At 37.8% G+C, this 19,543-nt stretch overlaps 1 protein-coding gene across 2 annotated transcripts in view; it reads left to right on the top strand.

Annotated features, from left to right (window-relative positions):
- Mme (membrane metalloendopeptidase) overlaps positions 1-19,543 on the top strand; it is a gene marked incomplete in the record, with an annotated part of 93,658 nt that overhangs the window by 35,359 nt on the left and 38,756 nt on the right. For both annotated transcript variants that reach the window (XM_008840640.3, XM_017800006.2), the window contains 4 exon segments: positions 13,801-13,935; positions 16,203-16,304; positions 17,767-17,903; positions 18,013-18,106. In XM_008840640.3, coding sequence (XP_008838862.2) covers positions 13,801-13,935; positions 16,203-16,304; positions 17,767-17,903; positions 18,013-18,106 — 468 coding nt within the window.

Genomic DNA, 19,543 nt, shown 5'->3' on the forward strand with positions numbered 1-19,543 from the left:
GGTAAAATAAACAAGGAAGCCTGGAATGCCTTATTTCTATCTCAGTTTAGTTTTTAGTTCACATGACTCACTTAAAAAGTCACTTTTGAATGTTTCCATTCACATGTTAAAAGCTGGATCATTCAAAGTAAAATAGGGGCTGGAGAGATGGCTCAGTGGTTAAAAGTACTTACTGCCTTTGCAGAGGACCTGGGTTAGGTTCCCAGTACCCAGCTAACAACTGTCCTTAACTCCAGTTCCAGGGGACCCGACACCCTCTTCTGACTTCCGTGGGCATTGCACGACACAGGTGCATATATATACATGCAGGCAATACATTCATACACATAAAATAAAAACAATAAATAAAATATTTATTTTTTTATAATAAAAGAAGATTAGCCAACATATAGAGCATTGTCAGTAGGGAGTAAAGATTGACTGGTCAGTGAACAGTACCCTTCCAGAACTTTCTGATTTGACTTTCAGAGGACTAGGAAGGCAGGAGTATCTGCCCGCTTCCTCTAGCACTGGCTATATAATCCATGGGCATAGCATCCTACACAGCTACTGGTCGAGTCAGATTGTGTGCTCACTGACTCCCAGGCTTCCCTGCCTTAGGCTGATGTGAACGCTTTCTTGCTTACTGACGGGAAGAAGAGTAGCAGACAAAACTAGCAGTGTTGGGTATTATTAGGTGACGGAGGGGTGGCATCTCTTCTAGGTCTGCTTTTCTCACAATTATTTTGTAACTCAGAAATAGTTTACCTTTGATGACCCTAATGGGTCACATTGTGGTGGTATGACAGAAGCCACTTCTTGGCAAAAATTATTAACTAAACATGCCTGTGCCTTGCATTTACGTTAAGATAACATGGAATAAGCTTTCTTTTTGAGTGGACACAAACATTGAAATAAAGAAAAATACATAGAACATAATGTCAAAAGCCACAATTAATAGCACAGATCATTAGATATGTGTGTGCTATTTGAGCGCTCTAGTTACTGTGTTGAGTTGAAGCCGCTTTAAGAACGGTCCAGCTGTTTCCTGTTTCAAAGTTAAAAGTGAGTGAGGAATGTGGTTTCCTATCATCGTCATCAGCTGAGCTGCTTTTTATATTTGCCACTGTGTTCTTATAAACTACAGGTTTTTTTCCAATCCCTAGATACATTTTTATTTTATAGTTTAACATGTCTGTTATCAAAGTGTACCTGATAGTCAAGGTGGTAAAGTTTCTTCTCTTTTTTCCTTAGAAAAGATTTTGTTAAGCTGACAGTGTATTTATACAGCTGATACTCAGTGCTGGCTCTGAATCTAGAACAGGTTGCAAACTGGTAGTTTGAGGCTTGAATCTGATGGAGAGGCATTTTGGTTGAACCTGCAAGTTTTTATGTATTTTTAATTTTGAATTACTTGTCAATATGCTACCAAATTGGAAATTTTCATTTGATCATATGTATTCTTGCTAGGTTAGTAGAACTGGAAACCCTAAGCCTGAATTTTCAAAAGACCATGCTGGACAAGAGCGGCTGCCATTCCTCCCTATAGACAGAATACTGTTCTCCACGTCTTGATAGCCATCACTAGAGGATTCCTTGATTTACATGGACTTTCTAGTAGGCACTTGTTTGTGTTTGGTTGGGTTGTGGCTAGGCTGCAATAATAATAATAAAGAAACTCAAAATTATCATACTTGAAGTAAGAGACCATATTTCCATTTCCTTTTCTGATTCTAAAGCAGGCAGTCCAGGAAAGGTAGGATGCAGGGGGACTCTCTGAGATCCCTGCTGATTTATTGCTCTAATACTAGCCTCCTCTGGAGTTTACACTAGTCACTAGTTGACAAGATTTGTTGTACCATAGTCAGATTTAAGGCCTTAGGAAAAAAAGGAGGAAGGTTCTAGACAGGTTCCTGTCATTTTCTACAAAGATTTTATTTATTTTTATTTTATGTGTATGAAGGTTTTACCTGCATGTATATAAGTACACAATGGGTGTACAATGCCCCTCGGGACCGGAAGAGGGCATCAGATTCCCTGGAATTGGAGTTAAGGATGGTTGTTAGCCACCATGTGAATGCTGGGAACCAGACCAGGTCCCCTGGGAAAATAGCCAGCATTCTTAATTGCTGAGCCATCTCCTCATCCTCCTCTCATTTTAAATTAATTCATAAGTTGGGATTTTTGTTTGTTTTATTTTGCTTTTTAGGAGAAGGCTGTACTCTGTGGCTCAAGCTGAGCAGAAACTCATTATGTAGACAGCATGGCCTCAAACTCATGACAATCCTCCTGTCTGTGCTTCCTAAGTACTAGAATTACAGGCATAAGCCACCACATTCAGCTAGTTTATTTTTATGTAAGTGATGCAAAAGTTCATGCCATGGTTTTGAACATTGTCGTGTTGATCCCACTCAATATAAGGGAAATTAGAGAATGCCAGCTTGGGCTGTTTAGCCATGTGCGTACTTTGTCAAAACTTGGTTGAATTTACACATACTTTTGATGCTATTGTAAATGCAATAGTTTTGTTAATTTCTTGTTAGGATAATTCAATTTTTGTGTACATAAGGGCTACTGATTTTTGTGTGCTGATTTTTTAACTGTTACCAGATCTAACATTATTTTGGTGATGCCTTTAGCATTTGCAGTGTCTTTGGCAGGCAGACCGTGTCACTTCTTCCTTTCCTTTATGAATGTTTATTATTTCTTTTGCTTGCCTGGTTGCTCTGGCTAAGACTTCTGTCACTGTTATACAGAAATGGCAAAATTGGCATCATGCTTTGTTTCTGATCTTAGAGGAAAAGCTTTTAGCTTCTTATCAGTAAGTATTACATTAACTGTGGTCTTGTCATTGCAGCCTTTTTTATGTTGAGGTATGTTCCTTTTGAACTTATTATTTTTAAGTTTTTTTTGTTGTTGTTGTTTTTTTTAGTCTTTATGAAACATGGTTTCCCTGTAGCCCCAGCCAGCCTGGAGCTTACTATGTAGACCAGGCTGGCCTTGAACTCACAGAGATCCTCCTGCCTGCCTCTGCCACCCAAGTGCTGGGACTGCGGGCGTATGCCACCACACTTGGCTATTTTTAAGTATTTTTTAAAAAGCATGGATGTATATTGAAATTTTCCATCTTTTGAGATGCTCACGTGCTTTTGCAGTTCATTTTCTATAGTATATAACATCTATTGATCAATTATAGTGAATGATACTTGTAAACCTGTTCCTGACATAAGTCTCTTTTGTCATGGTCAAAATTCTTTTAAACATTCTGTTGAACATTTGCTAGTATTTTATTGAGGATTTTCTGTGTATTTTTCGTCAGAGATATTCGTCCATGGTTTTCTTTTCTCTTAGTTTTCTTGTCTGGCTTTAGAATCAGAGTTGTTCTTCTTCCTAGTTTGCTTCTACTGCTGTGATAAAACACTGATCAAAATTAACTTGGGAAGGAAAAGGCTTATTTGACTTACATGTTCCGAGCACAGTTCATCCTTGAGGGAAGCCAAGGCAAGAATCTGGAGGCAGGAACTGAAGCACAGACCACAGAGAAACACTGCTTACTGGCTTGCTCCTCTGGCTTGTGCCTAGCCTGCTTTCTTACATAACTTAGGACCACCTGCCCAGCGGTGGCAGCACCCACAGTGGTTTAGGCTTTCCCACATCAACTCTACAATCAAGAAAATGCCTAACAGACATGTCCGCAGGTCAATCCAATAGAGAAATTGTCCTGTTGGAGGTTTCTTCTTCCCAGGTGTGTCGAGCTGACAACTGCAGCTGTCAATTTTTTAGAAGAGTTTAATAAAGGTCAATACCGGTTCTTCTTCTTAAGTTTTTGATAAAATTCAAAGTGGAGCTATCAAAACTAAGGTACTACAGCTTCTTTTTTCTTGAGTATCCTAAAGTTTCAGATCGATTTTCTAATAATACAAATGTGAATATTGGCTTTTGATCAGATAAATGTCACTTAGCCATTTTCCCTCTGGGACTGGAGAGGACTTGCAGACTCCACAAGACAATGACTAGAGAAAAGGAGGCTGACACCCTTTGGTTCACTTAGGCCCCTTTGGTTCATTATGAAAAGAATGCACTAAGGTACCAGGCCAGGGTGAAAGTATACTCGAGAGTAGCTATACAATAAGAACAGAAAATCAGAAATTTTTATCTAAATGCACATCTTTATAAATTTTTTTGCATACTTTATGAGTGTGAGTTCAGTGGACCCTATATAACCAGCACGCTAAGGAGTCTCCATACCGTCAGCCCACCATTGACTTAATTTTTATTAGTCTAAAACATGATTTTGTTGGCATTTAGTGATCACCATAACCTATACAGACCCTTCAGGCATATAGAGATCCAACCACAAAAGTTATGGTTGTTCTCTTCATTCCCTCTTGAACAAAAGGGAACATATTAAATCCTAAGAATTTGCCTGTAGAAGAACTGCCATTGATCAGTCTGGAAAGGGTAGGTGAATTAGAACAGCTTCATTCTCAAAAAGACACATTCACCATGTCTCTTCTTGATGCAAAGCTGTTCTCAAAATGAGTTTATCAAGAAATCTCTCATACTAGATCTTTCTTTCTATCAAGAGTGAAGAGCTATACTGATTACCTGAAGAGACCATTTAATGACATGTTGCTCCCTAAAACACAGATGTAACAAGATTCAAAACAAAACTATTAATATCTGTTTTTAGAAAATTACAGGAAAGTTTTGCCTTGCCCATGAAAAAATAATCATTCCCACTTTTGGAATTCTTAGGGCCAGTCTAACTATGTCACATGAGAAAGTCCTTTTATATAGAGAAAAATAATTTTAATTTTCTTAAGAAGTGCAACTTCTTTATACAAGCCTCTGAACTCTGTACTAGGGGCAAATCTAGGGGTGAATTGGATATGTCTCAAGGCTTTACTTTCTCTACCTGCTAAGCTCATCAAAGCTAATTATTACTTATCCTCCTTTATAAGAAATCTGTAGGCTAGAAATCTAAAATATTTGGCTGTGATGATATAGAGATCTTTATGCTCTGTACTGCTTTGTCTGACAAGACAGAATAGGCTAGGGTAGTAATTCCCACACCTAAGGACTACTTTGCATGCGCCAGTAATGGTGCTCTGAGCAGTCACCCCTCGGTTATACACACACTCTAAAAAAGCAACCATGATTGATTATTAAACTTTTTTGTTTATCCATCAACAAAATTGTGAGTTGAACAGTGTATACGAGGAATAAAACAAAAGTGAGAACACCACTGGGTTAGAAGCTGAGTCCGAGGAGACAGGAGTTGGAGGTTAAAAGCCATGGGATATGTAAAGCTACAGGACATGGCTAGAGCGGAAAAGGCGAAAACTATAAATTAATTTAGAGCTCTTCCAAAACTGGTGGGTTCAGGAGATGTTTTAGGAATGAGGATAAAGGGCTTGAAATATGATCATGGTGGATCAAAGCCAGAAAGAAATGACCCAAGTCCTAAGTGTCTAAATCAGAGGAAAGACAGACCACAAAATTCTCTGAATTCCACCTATCCAGGAAAGAGCACACGCTGAGATTTGTGGTCCTAAAGATGAGTGGCACAAACAAACTGTGATTAAACCTGGAGAGGATTTATTTCCCTGCTCGTCCAAAATACAAGTTAAAAGAAGTGCCTCAGGACTTGAGCTGAGACTAGATGTTCTGATCAAAAGGGAAATAAGTGAAACCTTCTTAATATGCTTATATTTTAACTTCATTATTTTTGTCCAGTAAATATTCATTGAGTTTGTATAACTGTGACAACTTTTCTAGACTATGGGGATTCAAAGGTAGCAATCAATGTCTTTGCTGTCATGGAACTCAAGTTCTTCTGGGATGAGATAGATAATGAAGGACATAATATGAACTAAGGAAATGGGAACAAATGGCTGTGGTGGTAGATCGGCAATCTAGATATGATCCAGTATGGCTTTTGAAAAGATCTCTCTGTCTGTAGTTGGTAGACAATATTGTAGTGTAGAAGGCATCAGAGAGGTCATGTGATCATTTAGGTTAAAGATGATGGTAGACTCAGCTGAGGGCAGGGACCTATGCTAACTTTGCTAGGTGGCTCAGTCATTATAGGTAAAATGTGTACTTTAAACCTCTCAGCTAACATATATGACTGAGCTAATTTCCCTGGATGGAGACATTGACTAAATAAAACATGTAGTACAAGGGAAATTGTTACCTTGCTTTCTCCCTTCTGAGTACCCAGAAAGTGGCTAAAACCCAGACGGTTCTACCCCACCCTAGTATGTGTATTTAACAAAACACAAACAGCCATTTTATGTGCAACTTAGTAAATTTGACAAGAGAATTTTTGGAAACTGAACCCAGTTTGTGAAAAGATCTATATGCAGCTTTACAACATATTCAGTAAACCTAAGGAGGTCTTGTATAAATCTCCAGGTTCTTTTTCATTTGTTTGTTTTGCAGTGTGTCTGAATAATCATAAATATTTTTAAAATATTTTTGATAATTTCATATGATGTATTTTGATCATATTCACTCCCTCTCCCCCCATCTCCTCTCATTTTCACCCCAACCTCCCTACCACCCAACCTCATGTCCTTCTTTTTCTTTTAAAGTCCATTAAGTCCAATTTCTGTTGCTCAAATATTCTTGACTATGAGATCATCCCCTGGCAAGTGATCAACCCACCAGACGTCACACCCTTGAAAAAAACTGACTGTCCCTATCACAGCAACTGTAAATTGCCAATAGCTCCTGCTCTGTGCCTACCACCCCCTCCCATGCTTGGATTTTGTCTGGCTTGAGTTTGTACAGGTCTTGTGTATGCTGTGCCAATTCCTGTGAGTTATATGTGCACCTGACCTGTTATGTCTAGAAAACACTTCTATATAGTCATCCACTGCTTCTGGCTCTTATTGTCTTTCATCCCCCTCTTCTGAAATAGATCCTAAGCCTTGAGGGAAAGGATATGGTATGCATGTCCCATTTAGGACTGAGCACTCCACAATCTCTTAGTCTTTGCACGTTGACCAGTTATGGGTCCCTATTAATCACCATCTACTGCAAAAAGAAGCTTCTCTGGTGAGTGCATCATTGAGAGATGCACTAATCTATGGATATAACAATAAGTAATTAAGAGTAGGTTTACTACTATGTCCATTTAGCAGAATCATAGTTGTATGTTCTCCCCTAGGGTCTTTGACCTATATAATCATGGATTTTTGATGCAGATAATGGTACCAGACATGGGTTCCATCTTGTGGGGTGGGCCTTAAATCCAACTGTGAAATGTTTGGTTATTCCCATAATGCTCATGCCACTAATGCACCAGTGGGCATGTTTTGCCAGACCACTTGTTATTGCAGCTTACAGGGTTCACAGGTTGGTAAGACTAATGATTACTTTTCTCCCTTGGTCCCTTGGTAGCACACATAGCACCTTCCAGCACTATGAATGCTAGTCAGTAGGGATGAAGCTTCCAGGTCGGTATCAGCTTCATCTCTCCATGCTTCATGACCCAAATTTTTTATGTCTTCAGTAATAGGGTCCTACTGCTAGGATCTGGAAGCTTCAGGTTCTTTCTGATAACTCAGTGAAAACTTCAGTGCCCTCACCACACCAAGTTGAATCCTCTTGGGTCCTGTCATCCTCTCATCATAAAGATATGCTTAGGAGCTCTGTCTGACCTCCAGTCTCCAGGAATGGATGTGTAATGCTATACATACAGCCCCTCTGTGGAGAGCAAGTGTCTCCGTGTCAGCAGTTGTATGTCGTTTAAACTAGGAAATCACCAGCCTTTTAGATGGGAAACATCTTTCCTGCTTGGCATCCTGGCTTTTCTGTTTGGTGCCCTTTGTGTGTTCTGCCAGCAAACTTCCTGTGTAACACTTAAATATCTCCCAGCATCAGTGGCTAAGAATAGCAGAGTTCTGTGGCTTCTCAGTTGCTTCCTGCCCTATATTTTGTAGATTTTCTTTGAGGAAGGAAAAGGCAGAAAATTGTTAAGAGCTGGGTGTCACAAACAGACTATCTGATTTTTAAAGGTAGTTGATCCACCAAGGTATCCAGGTGTCAGCCAGTCTAACTAGAGAGCTTTCTCCTCCTTCATGGAGATTAATTAATATTTAATAATTATCCTAAAGTAGAAAGACAGGTGTAAAATGGCCTTGCTGTCTTCCTTTTGACGGTTCTAATGAACTTCAGCTTTTTTCCAAGAAGCAATGTACCCACTTTTTAAAAAGATACTTTTATAAATACCATTACCTGGTTTTGCACAATGAAAATATTTTTAGAGTAACAACCCATGACATTGGGGTTAGTAAGCACTACTTCACTGATGGTGTGTAGTTTAAAACCCCACAAAATTGCTATTATATGGATTTTATACTTCCTCTTAAAACTGAATATTCCTCTAAAACTAATTTTGTAAGTGTTAAGACTTACAATTTGTTTTGTTTCTTTTATAATTGAATTTTTGAAAATTTTATATAATATGTTGTGATTGTATTTAGGTAGCCTCCACTACGTACACCCTCCCTTAATTCCTCCCTCCCCAATTCATGTACTTTAGTGTGTGTGTGTGTGTGTGTGTGTGTGTGTGGTGTGTCAAATTTGTGTCCCCAAATTCCCATGTGCCCTTCAGTGTGGGTCCATCCACTGGAGCCTGGTGAACCTACCAAGAGTCACATCCATAAAAGGGACTGATTCTTCCCCTCCTAGCACCCTTTGGTTGCTGATAGTTTCTCAGGTGAGGTTTGGATTTCTTACCCACTTCTCCATGTCTGTACTAGGATTTTGTCTGGTGTGAGCTGATGTGGTGCTTGTGCATGTTATCACCATTGCTGTGACTTCATATGTATAACTTCCCAGCGGTCAAGAAAACTGTTTCCTTGTGGTCAGCCACAACCTATGGTCCTTGCAATCTTTCTACCCCTCTTCTGCAGTAGTCCCTGAGCCTTGGGAGGCAGAAATTTGATATAGATGGCCAATTCAGAGATAAGTCCTCTTCAGTCTCTTATTCTCTGCATGTTGGCCAGTTGTGGGTTTCTGTGTTAATCACCATTTACAACATAAGGAGACTTCTCAAGATTCACAGCTGGGTAAAGTTGACGATTACTTGTCTCCTTTGATAGCATGCATCTAACCTCCAGCATTATGAAAGCTAGCCAGTAGAAATGAAGCTTTGAAGTCAGTACCAGCTTGATTTCTCCTTGTTTATTTTACTGCTCATGTATTTAGTGTCTTCAGTTATGGGGTCTTACCATCAAGTTCTAGGGCATAACCAAGAGCAGAGGCAATGGCCAATAGTGTTTGAGGGTGGTCAACAACTTCAAAAGAGGGAGTCCTTCCTGGCATTGGACTTTTACTTTGCTGACCTATGTTGTCCCCATGTTATATAGAGAATTCTTTTTAATCTTTTAATAATGTATATGTATATATTTTTAAGAAGTTTCTGTAGTGGTCAGTTTCCATATGGCTTTTTCTAAAGGCCTTTAGTGTTAGTTCTCCCTCCCCATTCTCCCTTCTCTGCCCTCCTGACCTCCCATTTCCAACCCCAGTTAATGCTTCCTACTCCATTAGTCCCCTTCCCTGTATATATGACTGTATTCTATCTCACCCTCATGAAGTCGTCACCCCTTGGCTGTTTAATAGTTTCCTGATCTCCTGAATTTTCCAAATGAAACATGCATATCTAAGATTTCAAAGCTAGCATCCAGCGATGAGAGGGAACACGCAATGCTTGTCTTTCTGGATCTGAGTTACTTTACTCAGAATGTTTCCAGTTCCATACATTTACCCATGAATTTCATATTTTTATTATTTCAACATCTGACTAATGTTCCATTGTGTAAATGTTCCGTTGTGTAAATGTACCATACTTGCATTATCCATTCATCATTTGATAGGCATCTAGGTTGTCTCCATTTCCTGGCTATTGTGAAAAAAGGCAGCATTGAATGAACATGGATGAGCGGGTATCTCTGTAGCAAGATAGACAGTCTGTGGGGTGCCTGCAGAAGGCTGGTATAGCTAGGTTTTATGGTAAATCTATTTCTAGCTTTTAGAGGGATCTCCACAATACTGATTCCCATAGTAGCTGAACCAGTTTGCACTCCCACCAGCAGTGGATAAAAATTTTCTTTTCTCCACATCCTTGCCAGCATTGATCCTTGATTCCTTGTTTGGGTCTTCACCATTCTAAGTGGGGAGAGATAAAATCTCAAAGTGGTTTTGATTTGCGTTCCCTGACAACTAAAGATGTTGAACAAGTTTTTAAGTGTGTGTCAAAATAGTTATTTCTGTTTTATCTTTTGAGAACTCCCTGTTCAGCTCCTTTCCCCATTTTTAAATTGGATTTGGTTGGCTATTGTTTTAACATCAGACATATAACTGGTAAAGACGTTTTCACATTCTGTAGGCTGCATCCTCACTCGAATGATGGTGTCCTTTGCTGTACAGAAGCTTTTTAGTTTCATGAGGTCCCATTTTTCAGTTGTTGGACTTAATGACTGTGCTATAAGAATCTTGTTCAGAAAGTTCTTTCCTGTGCCTATAAATCCCAACATATCCCTTTCTTTCTCTTCTCTTAAATTCAGGGTATCAAGTCTTATGTTGACCTTCTTGGTCCATCTACTGTTGAGTTTTGTGCATGGTGAGAGATAAGGATCTAGTTTCATTCTACTACATGGGGCTAACCAGTTTGACCAGCACCATTTGTTGAATGTGCTATCTTTTCTCCAGAGTATGTTTTTGGCCCCTTTGTCAAAAAGCAGGCGGTTGTAAATGCATGGACTTAAATCTGGGTCCTCAGTACTATTCCACTGATCACTGCGTCTGTTTTATGCCAATATCACACTGGTTTTATTACTATGGCTCTGCACTATAATTTGACAATAGATATGATAATACCTCTAGCAATTCTTTTCTTGTTCAGCATTATATTGACTATTTTGGGATTTTTGTTGTTTCCAAATGAAATTTGAGATTATTTTTTCAATTTCTGTGAAGAATTCTGTTGGAATTTTACTGGATATTGCATTGAATTTGTGGATTACTTTTGGTAGAATAGCCATTTTCACAATATTAATCCTACTGATCCATGAGCATGGGAGATCTTTCCATCGTCTGCGACCTTCTTCAATATCCTTTGTCAATGTTTATTATACAAGTCCTTTGCTTCCTTGGTTAGATTTATTCCAAGACATGTTATGGTTTGTGGGGCTGTCATAAATGGGCTCTTTTCCTTGATTTTTTTCTTGGTATGCTTGTTAATGGTGTTTTTAATGAAGGGCTACATAGATGTTTCTGTGCGTTTTTTACCAAGAGGATCCTTGATTTATTGTTTTCAAAGAAGCTTACAACTGTTAAAAATGATAACTGGCCGGCCGTGGTGGCACACACCTTTAATCCCAGCACTGGGGTGGGAGAGGCAAGCTGATCTCTGTGAGTTCAAGGCCAGCCTTGTCTGCATAGTGAGTTCCAGGATAGCTGGGGCTACAGGGAGACCCTGTTTCAAAAAGAACAAAAAATAAAAAAATAAAATAAAATAAAATAAAAAATAAATGATTCTTTCTCTGTCTTGATAACTAAAATTTCTCTAAATCATAAGAAAGAGAAATTGAATTTCAATTTAAAACATAACCCAATTTCCTCACATCTGTATACTTATAATCATTTTGCATTCTTAGAAATGAGGAAAATAATTAAAGCCTTATAGGAGAATCATGTCTTGTAAAAGAGATTTAACCGCAGCAGTGAACTTGGGTTCTGACAACTACTTCATACATTTGGAAGCCAGGAAAGACAGAATACTAAGACACATGTTTTAATCAGAAATGGTTACTAGGCTGGGATTCATTAGGGAATATAGTGTGTTCCATGCAAAGATGGAAGCGTTCCAGGAGCTAGTGATATGTGCTTCTGGTTTCCTGAGAAACATCATCAGCTCAGCAATGCAGAAATATTGTTCAAAGTCCATGTGCTGTCATGTACCAAAGTTCAACGGTCTTTAGTTACATTTGTAAAGCTAAAGTCATTGAAGAAGAACTGGATTGCTGAATCAACAGAGTACACAGGATTCCAGTTATTGCGTTCTCACTCCATCAGCAAAAAAGCATCTCATGCAGCAAGGAATAATCTTAGTAGAATGAATTTAGAAAATTTAAATTACTGTCTCCTTCAGAGTCAATAGTAATTCCCTGCTGAATGCAGATGAATTTATATGCTCTGAAATACAGTTAATTCAAAACTAGGAGGTCTCAGGAGGTATGAACCCAGACATATTTGTTTACCTCAAAGGGAAATGATTCTGATTAGCTTTTAAAGAGAAAAAGATTGGAGTTGACAATAACCTATATGAAGCTATCTTTGTGTTCCTACTTCCTTGGTGATTGGGTTTTCAAATGCAAATTTTAAGCTAAAAAAATAGTTTATTCTATTGAGAAGTATGGATGGAGGCACTAGCTAGGTGGTCCTGATGTTACAGCCTATGCCTGAAAAAAGAGAGCCTCTCTCTCCAGAGAACTGTCTACTTGGCATTTAGTGAGGGTCACAGAATAGCAATAAGATCTTTCAGATTCATAATAATTGTACATTTTGAATGGGTTCTTGCTTGATAACATTTTCATTTTGCTACTTATCTGTTTGATAATGAGCCACTGCAATTACAGATGTGACTTTGCGTTTACAATGAATATAAGGGTGCCCTTTTCTCTTGTAATCTGATAGTAGGGATATAAAACTCTTCTGAAACTGAAAATGCTACACCCTTTTTAGCACACATTATAACCTTCATCTGTCTTTATCCGAATACCAAAACTTGGAAGCATCAAAAACTCCATCTATCCCAAAGACATATGGCATAATTTCCCTGATGACAGTTACTAGCTTTACTAATAGTAAAGCTTCTGTCAAAGACTTGAATTTGGGGTACATTTTAAATGAGATGAGATCAAACTTTATTTTAATTGCTGATGGACAGTAATGGCTACTAAGTAGCAAAGTGTTGAGACCTAGCAGAAATGGGATTGAATTCCCCTGGTCTTAATGTTACTGAATGTGAATAAGGAATTTGTATTATTCACAAATGGTTGTTAAGACAGCTAGTTTATAGCTTACATTTATAAATGAAAATGTATCTGAAGGTAAAATATGAAGAAATTAAGTTCTTGGAAGAAAGAGGCTATCTAAATCTGTGGCATTTGTATAGTGAAACCTCACATTCGTGGAAGCATTATGGAAAAATCTTTCACCCTTAGATGTGTGGTTAGAGGTGCTCCTTAGAACAATCTCATAAAACATTAATGATTGACCCAAGATGCATGTAAGAAACTGTCCCGATCATCTATGAATTTGTGGCTATCTATCTGTAAGTAGTTGAAAAAATACGCACACACACACACACACACACACACACACGCACACATATGCACACATATAGACACACTCCCTATACATATATATATATATATATATATTAAACCCAAGGGGGAAAAAGATTTAGTAAAGGAATTTATTATTTTTTAAGGATTAAAAATATATGTAATTACTTAACAAATGTTTTATAACTGTATTTTTATAACAGCAAAGTAACTTTATTGAAAATTGACAGTAACAATCTCCATTGACAAATGGCTACAAATTAGGACATTCAAAGTGATATCTTATTCTGCCTAAATCTAATTAAAAGAACCTGTACAGGTCATTTCTTTTAGCACTTAGGAGAAGACTTCTATTTTATTGTGATTTATCTGCTACTGAAAATTAATATTTAAGATATTTTGTGTTTTGATGAATATGCAGAAGTTTCTCCAATAATTTACTGTTTGTTCCCTGCAGGCTTGTACAGCATATGTGGATTTTATGATTTCTGTGGCCAGGTTGATTCGTCAGGAAGAAAAATTACCTATTGATGAAAACCAGCTCTCTTTGGAAATGAATAAAGTTATGGAATTGGAAAAAGAAATTGCCAATGTAAAGCAAATATCTTCTTCTATATTGAATAATATCAACCACTTTTTTTTTCATTTCCTTCTCTGCACCCTATTCCAAGGATAAAACTGTGACTTTACCCCAGTAATAAAACTGCAGAGGCCAGTAATGGATCACTGACTTCAAGAGAAGCTTGAAACTATAGAATGTTATAGTAAACTATATTCCTGACGTCCATAAGACACTAGGCTTGACAGACAGTAAACAAGGTGTCCTTCATTGCTTACTTAGCACAAGTGTATTACATCAAAATCTGACCCCTTACGATCAAACTGTTAGGTGCCTTTGTGATGCAAGATGCCTCATGGAAAACTTTGCAGTTTTACTTTGTTATTTTCAAATATAAAGTGCCTGTAGAGATGATCACTACCTTTTTGCTAGGAACTTGGTCAGTGGGCAAAGCAATGCCTCTGAGTTCAGACCCTCAGACTGCTGAGCTGAGGGAAAACAGAGCCAACGGTATTTCTGCATTTCTTCTGGTTCCAGGCAAACTCTTGGTGACTGATCTGGTACTGTCTTCTCTGAGTCCTTTGAGGGGTCCTACAGTCACTAGTAAATGAACTCTGGGTCTAGGTAGTATGCAGGCTATTGCTTGAACCCAGACTCAGATTCAGTCTAGGACCTACAGAACTCTAACAGTATAAGCAAAATCCTGTTCCTTCAGATCCCTGTCCTCCTACCACTGCTATCTAGCCTTACCAGAATCTTGAAGAGTAAAGCTCACGGAGGGAAATTTTAGCCTTGCTGGGTCTACATGAAGCCAACCCCCCCTCTCAACCCCCAACCAGAGCCAGATTATTTAGAGAGGCAACTGAGTAGATGGCAGTTTGATAGATTACATGTGTTTCTGAGAGGGAAACTGAATTGCTAAAGAACAGTTTCCTGTCCTGGGATTTTATCACTCTTAACTTTCTCAAACCATGTGCCTCTTTGACCAGTCTTGGTTAGTAGCGGTAGTTCTGTTTTACCTCGGACTTATTTGCCATTGTATTTAACCTGTGTCAGGTTCTGAGGTTGGCATGGGGTCTTAGTCATTGCTGGATTACCTGTGTGCCTCTTAGCAGTGTGCATCTGCATTTCATGAAGGAATTGTTCAGTAATGATTGACTGCATAACTAAGTAGATAAATTTCCCAAGGAGACATTGAAGGCACTGCCACACAATTCCCATTTTAAAATTTCTCTTTTGTCTCTTCTCAGTGACATTTGTTTTTATTCATCCTAAGCACTAACAGGGGAGTTACTATCATATTTTTTTCTCTTTTACACCTAGTGAACAGAATAAAATCAAATGTTATTGAGTGTACAGCACAAAATGAGTCAGTGAGGACGGAAGGTCAGCCATTCAGAAATGGAAAGTGTGGTCATGCCTCTTGGATAACCTGCCATCTGCCCACCATATACTAGGAACTTGCTGTGGTACTTGCCATAAATTGTTGTAGAAACTTCTGCACTTTTTTTTCACAGCTTAATTTTTACTATAATACCAAATTATAAAGTGAGGGTGGGAACCAGTATTTGAGAGATAAATTGGAAATGACTCTATTCCAAAAAAGTTATACTGTTAAACACCTGCAGGCCCAACTGAACTGACCATTAGCCAATGCCCACAAATATTACCTAAATGGTTTGGTATCAAAATGTAAAGATTTTTTTTTTGCACCCACATTTTTAAAAATTATTTATTTAATAACCACATACTTAGAAGAAGTGTTTCATTACAATAGCATTGAAATATTCAATAACGATTTCCAGAGCTAAGATGCATCTCTTTCAAAATTGGCTGTAAATTTTTTAAAGAATTATTATTTTTTATCATTTTTAAAAAATTTTTAACAACTACATGATTAGAAGAAGCATTTTGCTACAGCTTTAACATATTCAGTAACACACTCCAGAACAAGAGTACATCTCTTTCACAAGTGGGTGCAAGTTTCTAGGTTCACAGTTGAACTAATACAGTTATACAATATTGAACTCAGTATGCGCCCTATAAGACATAAAATTGAATGAGTTTTTAACCCTTAAAAAAGATCTTCATTTCATTTTAGAATATATTGTTCCTTGAAGAGTTTCAAACTTGATATTTCAATTAAATATTGATCACTATTACTGGATGTACATAAAATGTTAAATTTTGAACCTAAATCACATTATTTGTATCTATCCTACACTTCCTTTTCTCTTTATATGTGGTTATATTTTTCTGAAGAGTTCTTCTAAAGCAATGTTCCAACATTACATCCATAGGCTACAACTAAACCTGAAGATCGAAACGATCCAATGCTTCTTTACAACAAAATGACACTGACCCAACTCCAAAATAACTTTTCACTAGAGATCAATGGGAAGGTAAGCAGCACAGTTAATGTACCCTCTCACTGTACCATTTTCTGAAATCATGCCATTAAAACTTATTTATGGAAAGAAATTGAACTTCACAATGAATTTTGACACTCCCTTGATTTCATGACAAGACCTGAGGTAGGAGGAGCTATTTGAAATTGCTGCATGTATATTTAAGTAGGATGAGTTTCAAAAGTAAAATTCCTTTCAAAACAAGTGTGCAACATTTTTAAATACTACTGCAGAAAAGGACTGGAAAAGGTGTAGATCTTGCTGAGAGCCCATTACATTGTCATTAAATGTAGGCTGTCAAACAAGAAGACAGTCAATTCCTAAAAGAGCATAACTTATTCAGAGAACTTTCCATATTCTCATCCAGGCCATCTATGGAGGTGTTTAGAACAAAACTTTACAAACAATGTAGAAATAAGAAGAAATTCCATCTCAGATTCTACTGACTAACAAGAATTGCTTTATTTTGCTTAGCTAGCTTCTAACAATCTCCTTTGGGGGCCATACTTTTGTTTCTCATGTATTAGTTGATACAGGTGGCTGGGAAATGAAGACATATCCATAGAAAAATGTCCATACTCCCATAGCCAGAATTCTCTTTGGACTAATTCTGTAATAGTAAGAAGATTCTAGTAAATCAAGCCTTTTAAAATTGAGTTAGACATTCATTGCATAACTTTTTAACATAATATGTTTAATAAATGTGTTCTAAAAAGTCTAGTCCAAACCACCAAAGTAAATCAAGTATTTCGACAGAGCATCCACTACAGAGTAAGTGATCTCTATGTATATAGATGAGAGTCTAAGATATTGATGGTCTTAAATCTTAGTGTTCACTTAAGGACTAATAGATGAGATTCCATCTTTTATCAACTCTCTACTTAGTTACTGAAGTAGCAAACTTGCATGCCTATCTATGGATCTAAAATGAATACTTGAAACTGTGTTCCTTTGTCTGGCTTCATAGCATCTCTGTGGTAACAATGTTCTTCCATTCCCAGCAGCATCTCCACTCAGGTGCACTGCAGTATTTGAATGAGTTGTTTATTAATATCTGTTAAAAGACAATTGATATACACTTGCATTGTTCATAAACCAAAGAAACTTCATTTTAAAAACTCTTTTCTTCTGTTTAAAACTACTGCTTGCAGAAAAGAGCAATGAGCCTGATTTCTAATTATATGCTCTGTATACTTAAAGGCTTCGGTTTTGCTCTTAAATGATTGGTTTAATTCTGCCATCTAAATAATCATGTTGCAGAACTAATATTTATTCAAAAGCTTATTGAAACAATTGACAAAACATCCCAAACAAAAACAAACTGGCCATTATACTAATCATTTAGTGATGCAGCTGATGCCCTCTAATGTGTGGCCTTCTAATCATAATTGAATCTTGGAACCCAGAAGAGAGAGCCATAATTACTGAATGCTCTGTGCCTGCTTTTTTTCCCCAGCCATTCAGCTGGTCAAATTTCACAAACGAAATCATGTCAACTGTGAATATTAATATACAAAATGAGGAAGATGTGGTTGTTTATGCTCCAGAATATTTAACCAAACTTAAGCCTATTCTTACCAAATATTCTGCCAGGTAGGTATGTCAGAGTGCCCGTGCCCTCAAAGTTTACATTTCATATTGTTCTTTAGAAGCTTTGCAGCCTCATCTTTTCTGTTGCTGGGTGGTGGGTTTTTTTATACAGAGATCTTCAAAATTTAATGTCCTGGAGGTTCATAATGGATCTTGTAAGCAGCCTCAGCCGAAACTACAAGGAGTCCAGAAATGCTTTCCGCAAGGTGAAGAAAAAATCTCTATTTTCTTAAGACTTAAAGCATAAATTTGGATAACCCCTTCAGAGGATGGCGTGATAAGAATAGGAGGTAGGAATTGGCTAGGCAGTTAGAGTAAAAAGACCCCAAAGAAAAGTAACCAGTTTCTTGGTTAAAAGTCAAAATATCCTTGGGACTGTTAGCAATATACTCTGTTCTAAATGCCAAAAATGTCACAAGTATTTGGGAGCTTGTATCTAATCCTTAGAAGATTTTAGGGTTACCTCTTCAGAGGGGGGAATGTTAGAGTAGCCAAAAGCCCCATAAAAATAAATAAATGAAAAAAGGAAAAGAAAAAAGTGATGGGGAGATATGGGAGGTGTTGGAAGGGAGGGAGTGGGTATGGATTTAATCAAAGCACCTTATATGCGTGTATGAAAGTCTCAATAAAGTTTTTGTAAAAGTTAAAAAAGCATAAACAGATACCTGGTTACAAAGGCTTGCCATGTGTACTGCTAGAATGTGATGAACATTTGCAAGAAACAAACTGCCCTTTGCTGGTTATTTTGCACATGTGTAGGAAGAGGTCAGTCAGCCTGGATTTTGCCATCCAGTGTGGTGGGCTATGACATCATACGCACATAACCCTGTCAAGAGTCATGTGCAGTTCATGAAAGAATACTGCATTGATTTGTTATCGCCAATGTGATAAAAGCCACTTTAATGACACTTACTCAGTTATTTCTCACAGTACACTGGATGTATTCAGACATGGGCTACACTGACAGGGACATTCCATACAGAATACACAGACTGAAAACTAGAACCTCAAAGCCTTTTCTCAGGATATATCTACACCATCATTTTAGTCCTACTGTAAAGGGAGTAGGCAGAAGAGATTTAGGAAGGAGAAACTCTAACAAGCATACTGGTTGGTGTCCTGCAAAAAAAGTAACTCTGATTGAAAGTTGCAGTTTCTTTTCTAAGAGAAAGAACTGACAAATTTTAAAATTAAAGACTACAGGGCTGCGTTATAGATCAGTTGGTAGAAGGCTTGACTTGCATGTACAAAGCTCTGAGTTCAGTCCCCACCTCAGCGTCACATTAAAAACAACAAAACCAAATCAAAATCAAAATAAATAAACAAAAAACCAAGCTTGGTGGTACATGCCCAAAGTCTCAGCACCTGAGAGGCTGAGACAGGAGAACTGTAAGTCTAAGGTCTTCCTCAACTACATTGTAAGTTTTGTTTTGTTTTCGTTTGTTTGGGTTTGATTGAGACAGGCATTCACTGTGTAGCCATGGTTGGCCTAGAACTTGGTATGTAAACCAGGCTGGCCTCACATTTACAGAGATCCACCTCCCTCTTCTATCTCCTCAGTGCTAGGATTAAAAGCCTGTGCCACCGCACCTGGCTACCTGGCTACATACTAAGTTTGAAGCAGCCTGGTCTACAGTTTTTAT

The sequence above is a fragment of the Nannospalax galili genome, unplaced genomic scaffold (assembly GCF_000622305.1).
Source record: "Nannospalax galili isolate Female #2095 unplaced genomic scaffold, S.galili_v1.0 scaffold59, whole genome shotgun sequence".
NCBI classification, from domain to species: Eukaryota; Metazoa; Chordata; class Mammalia; order Rodentia; family Spalacidae; genus Nannospalax; species Nannospalax galili.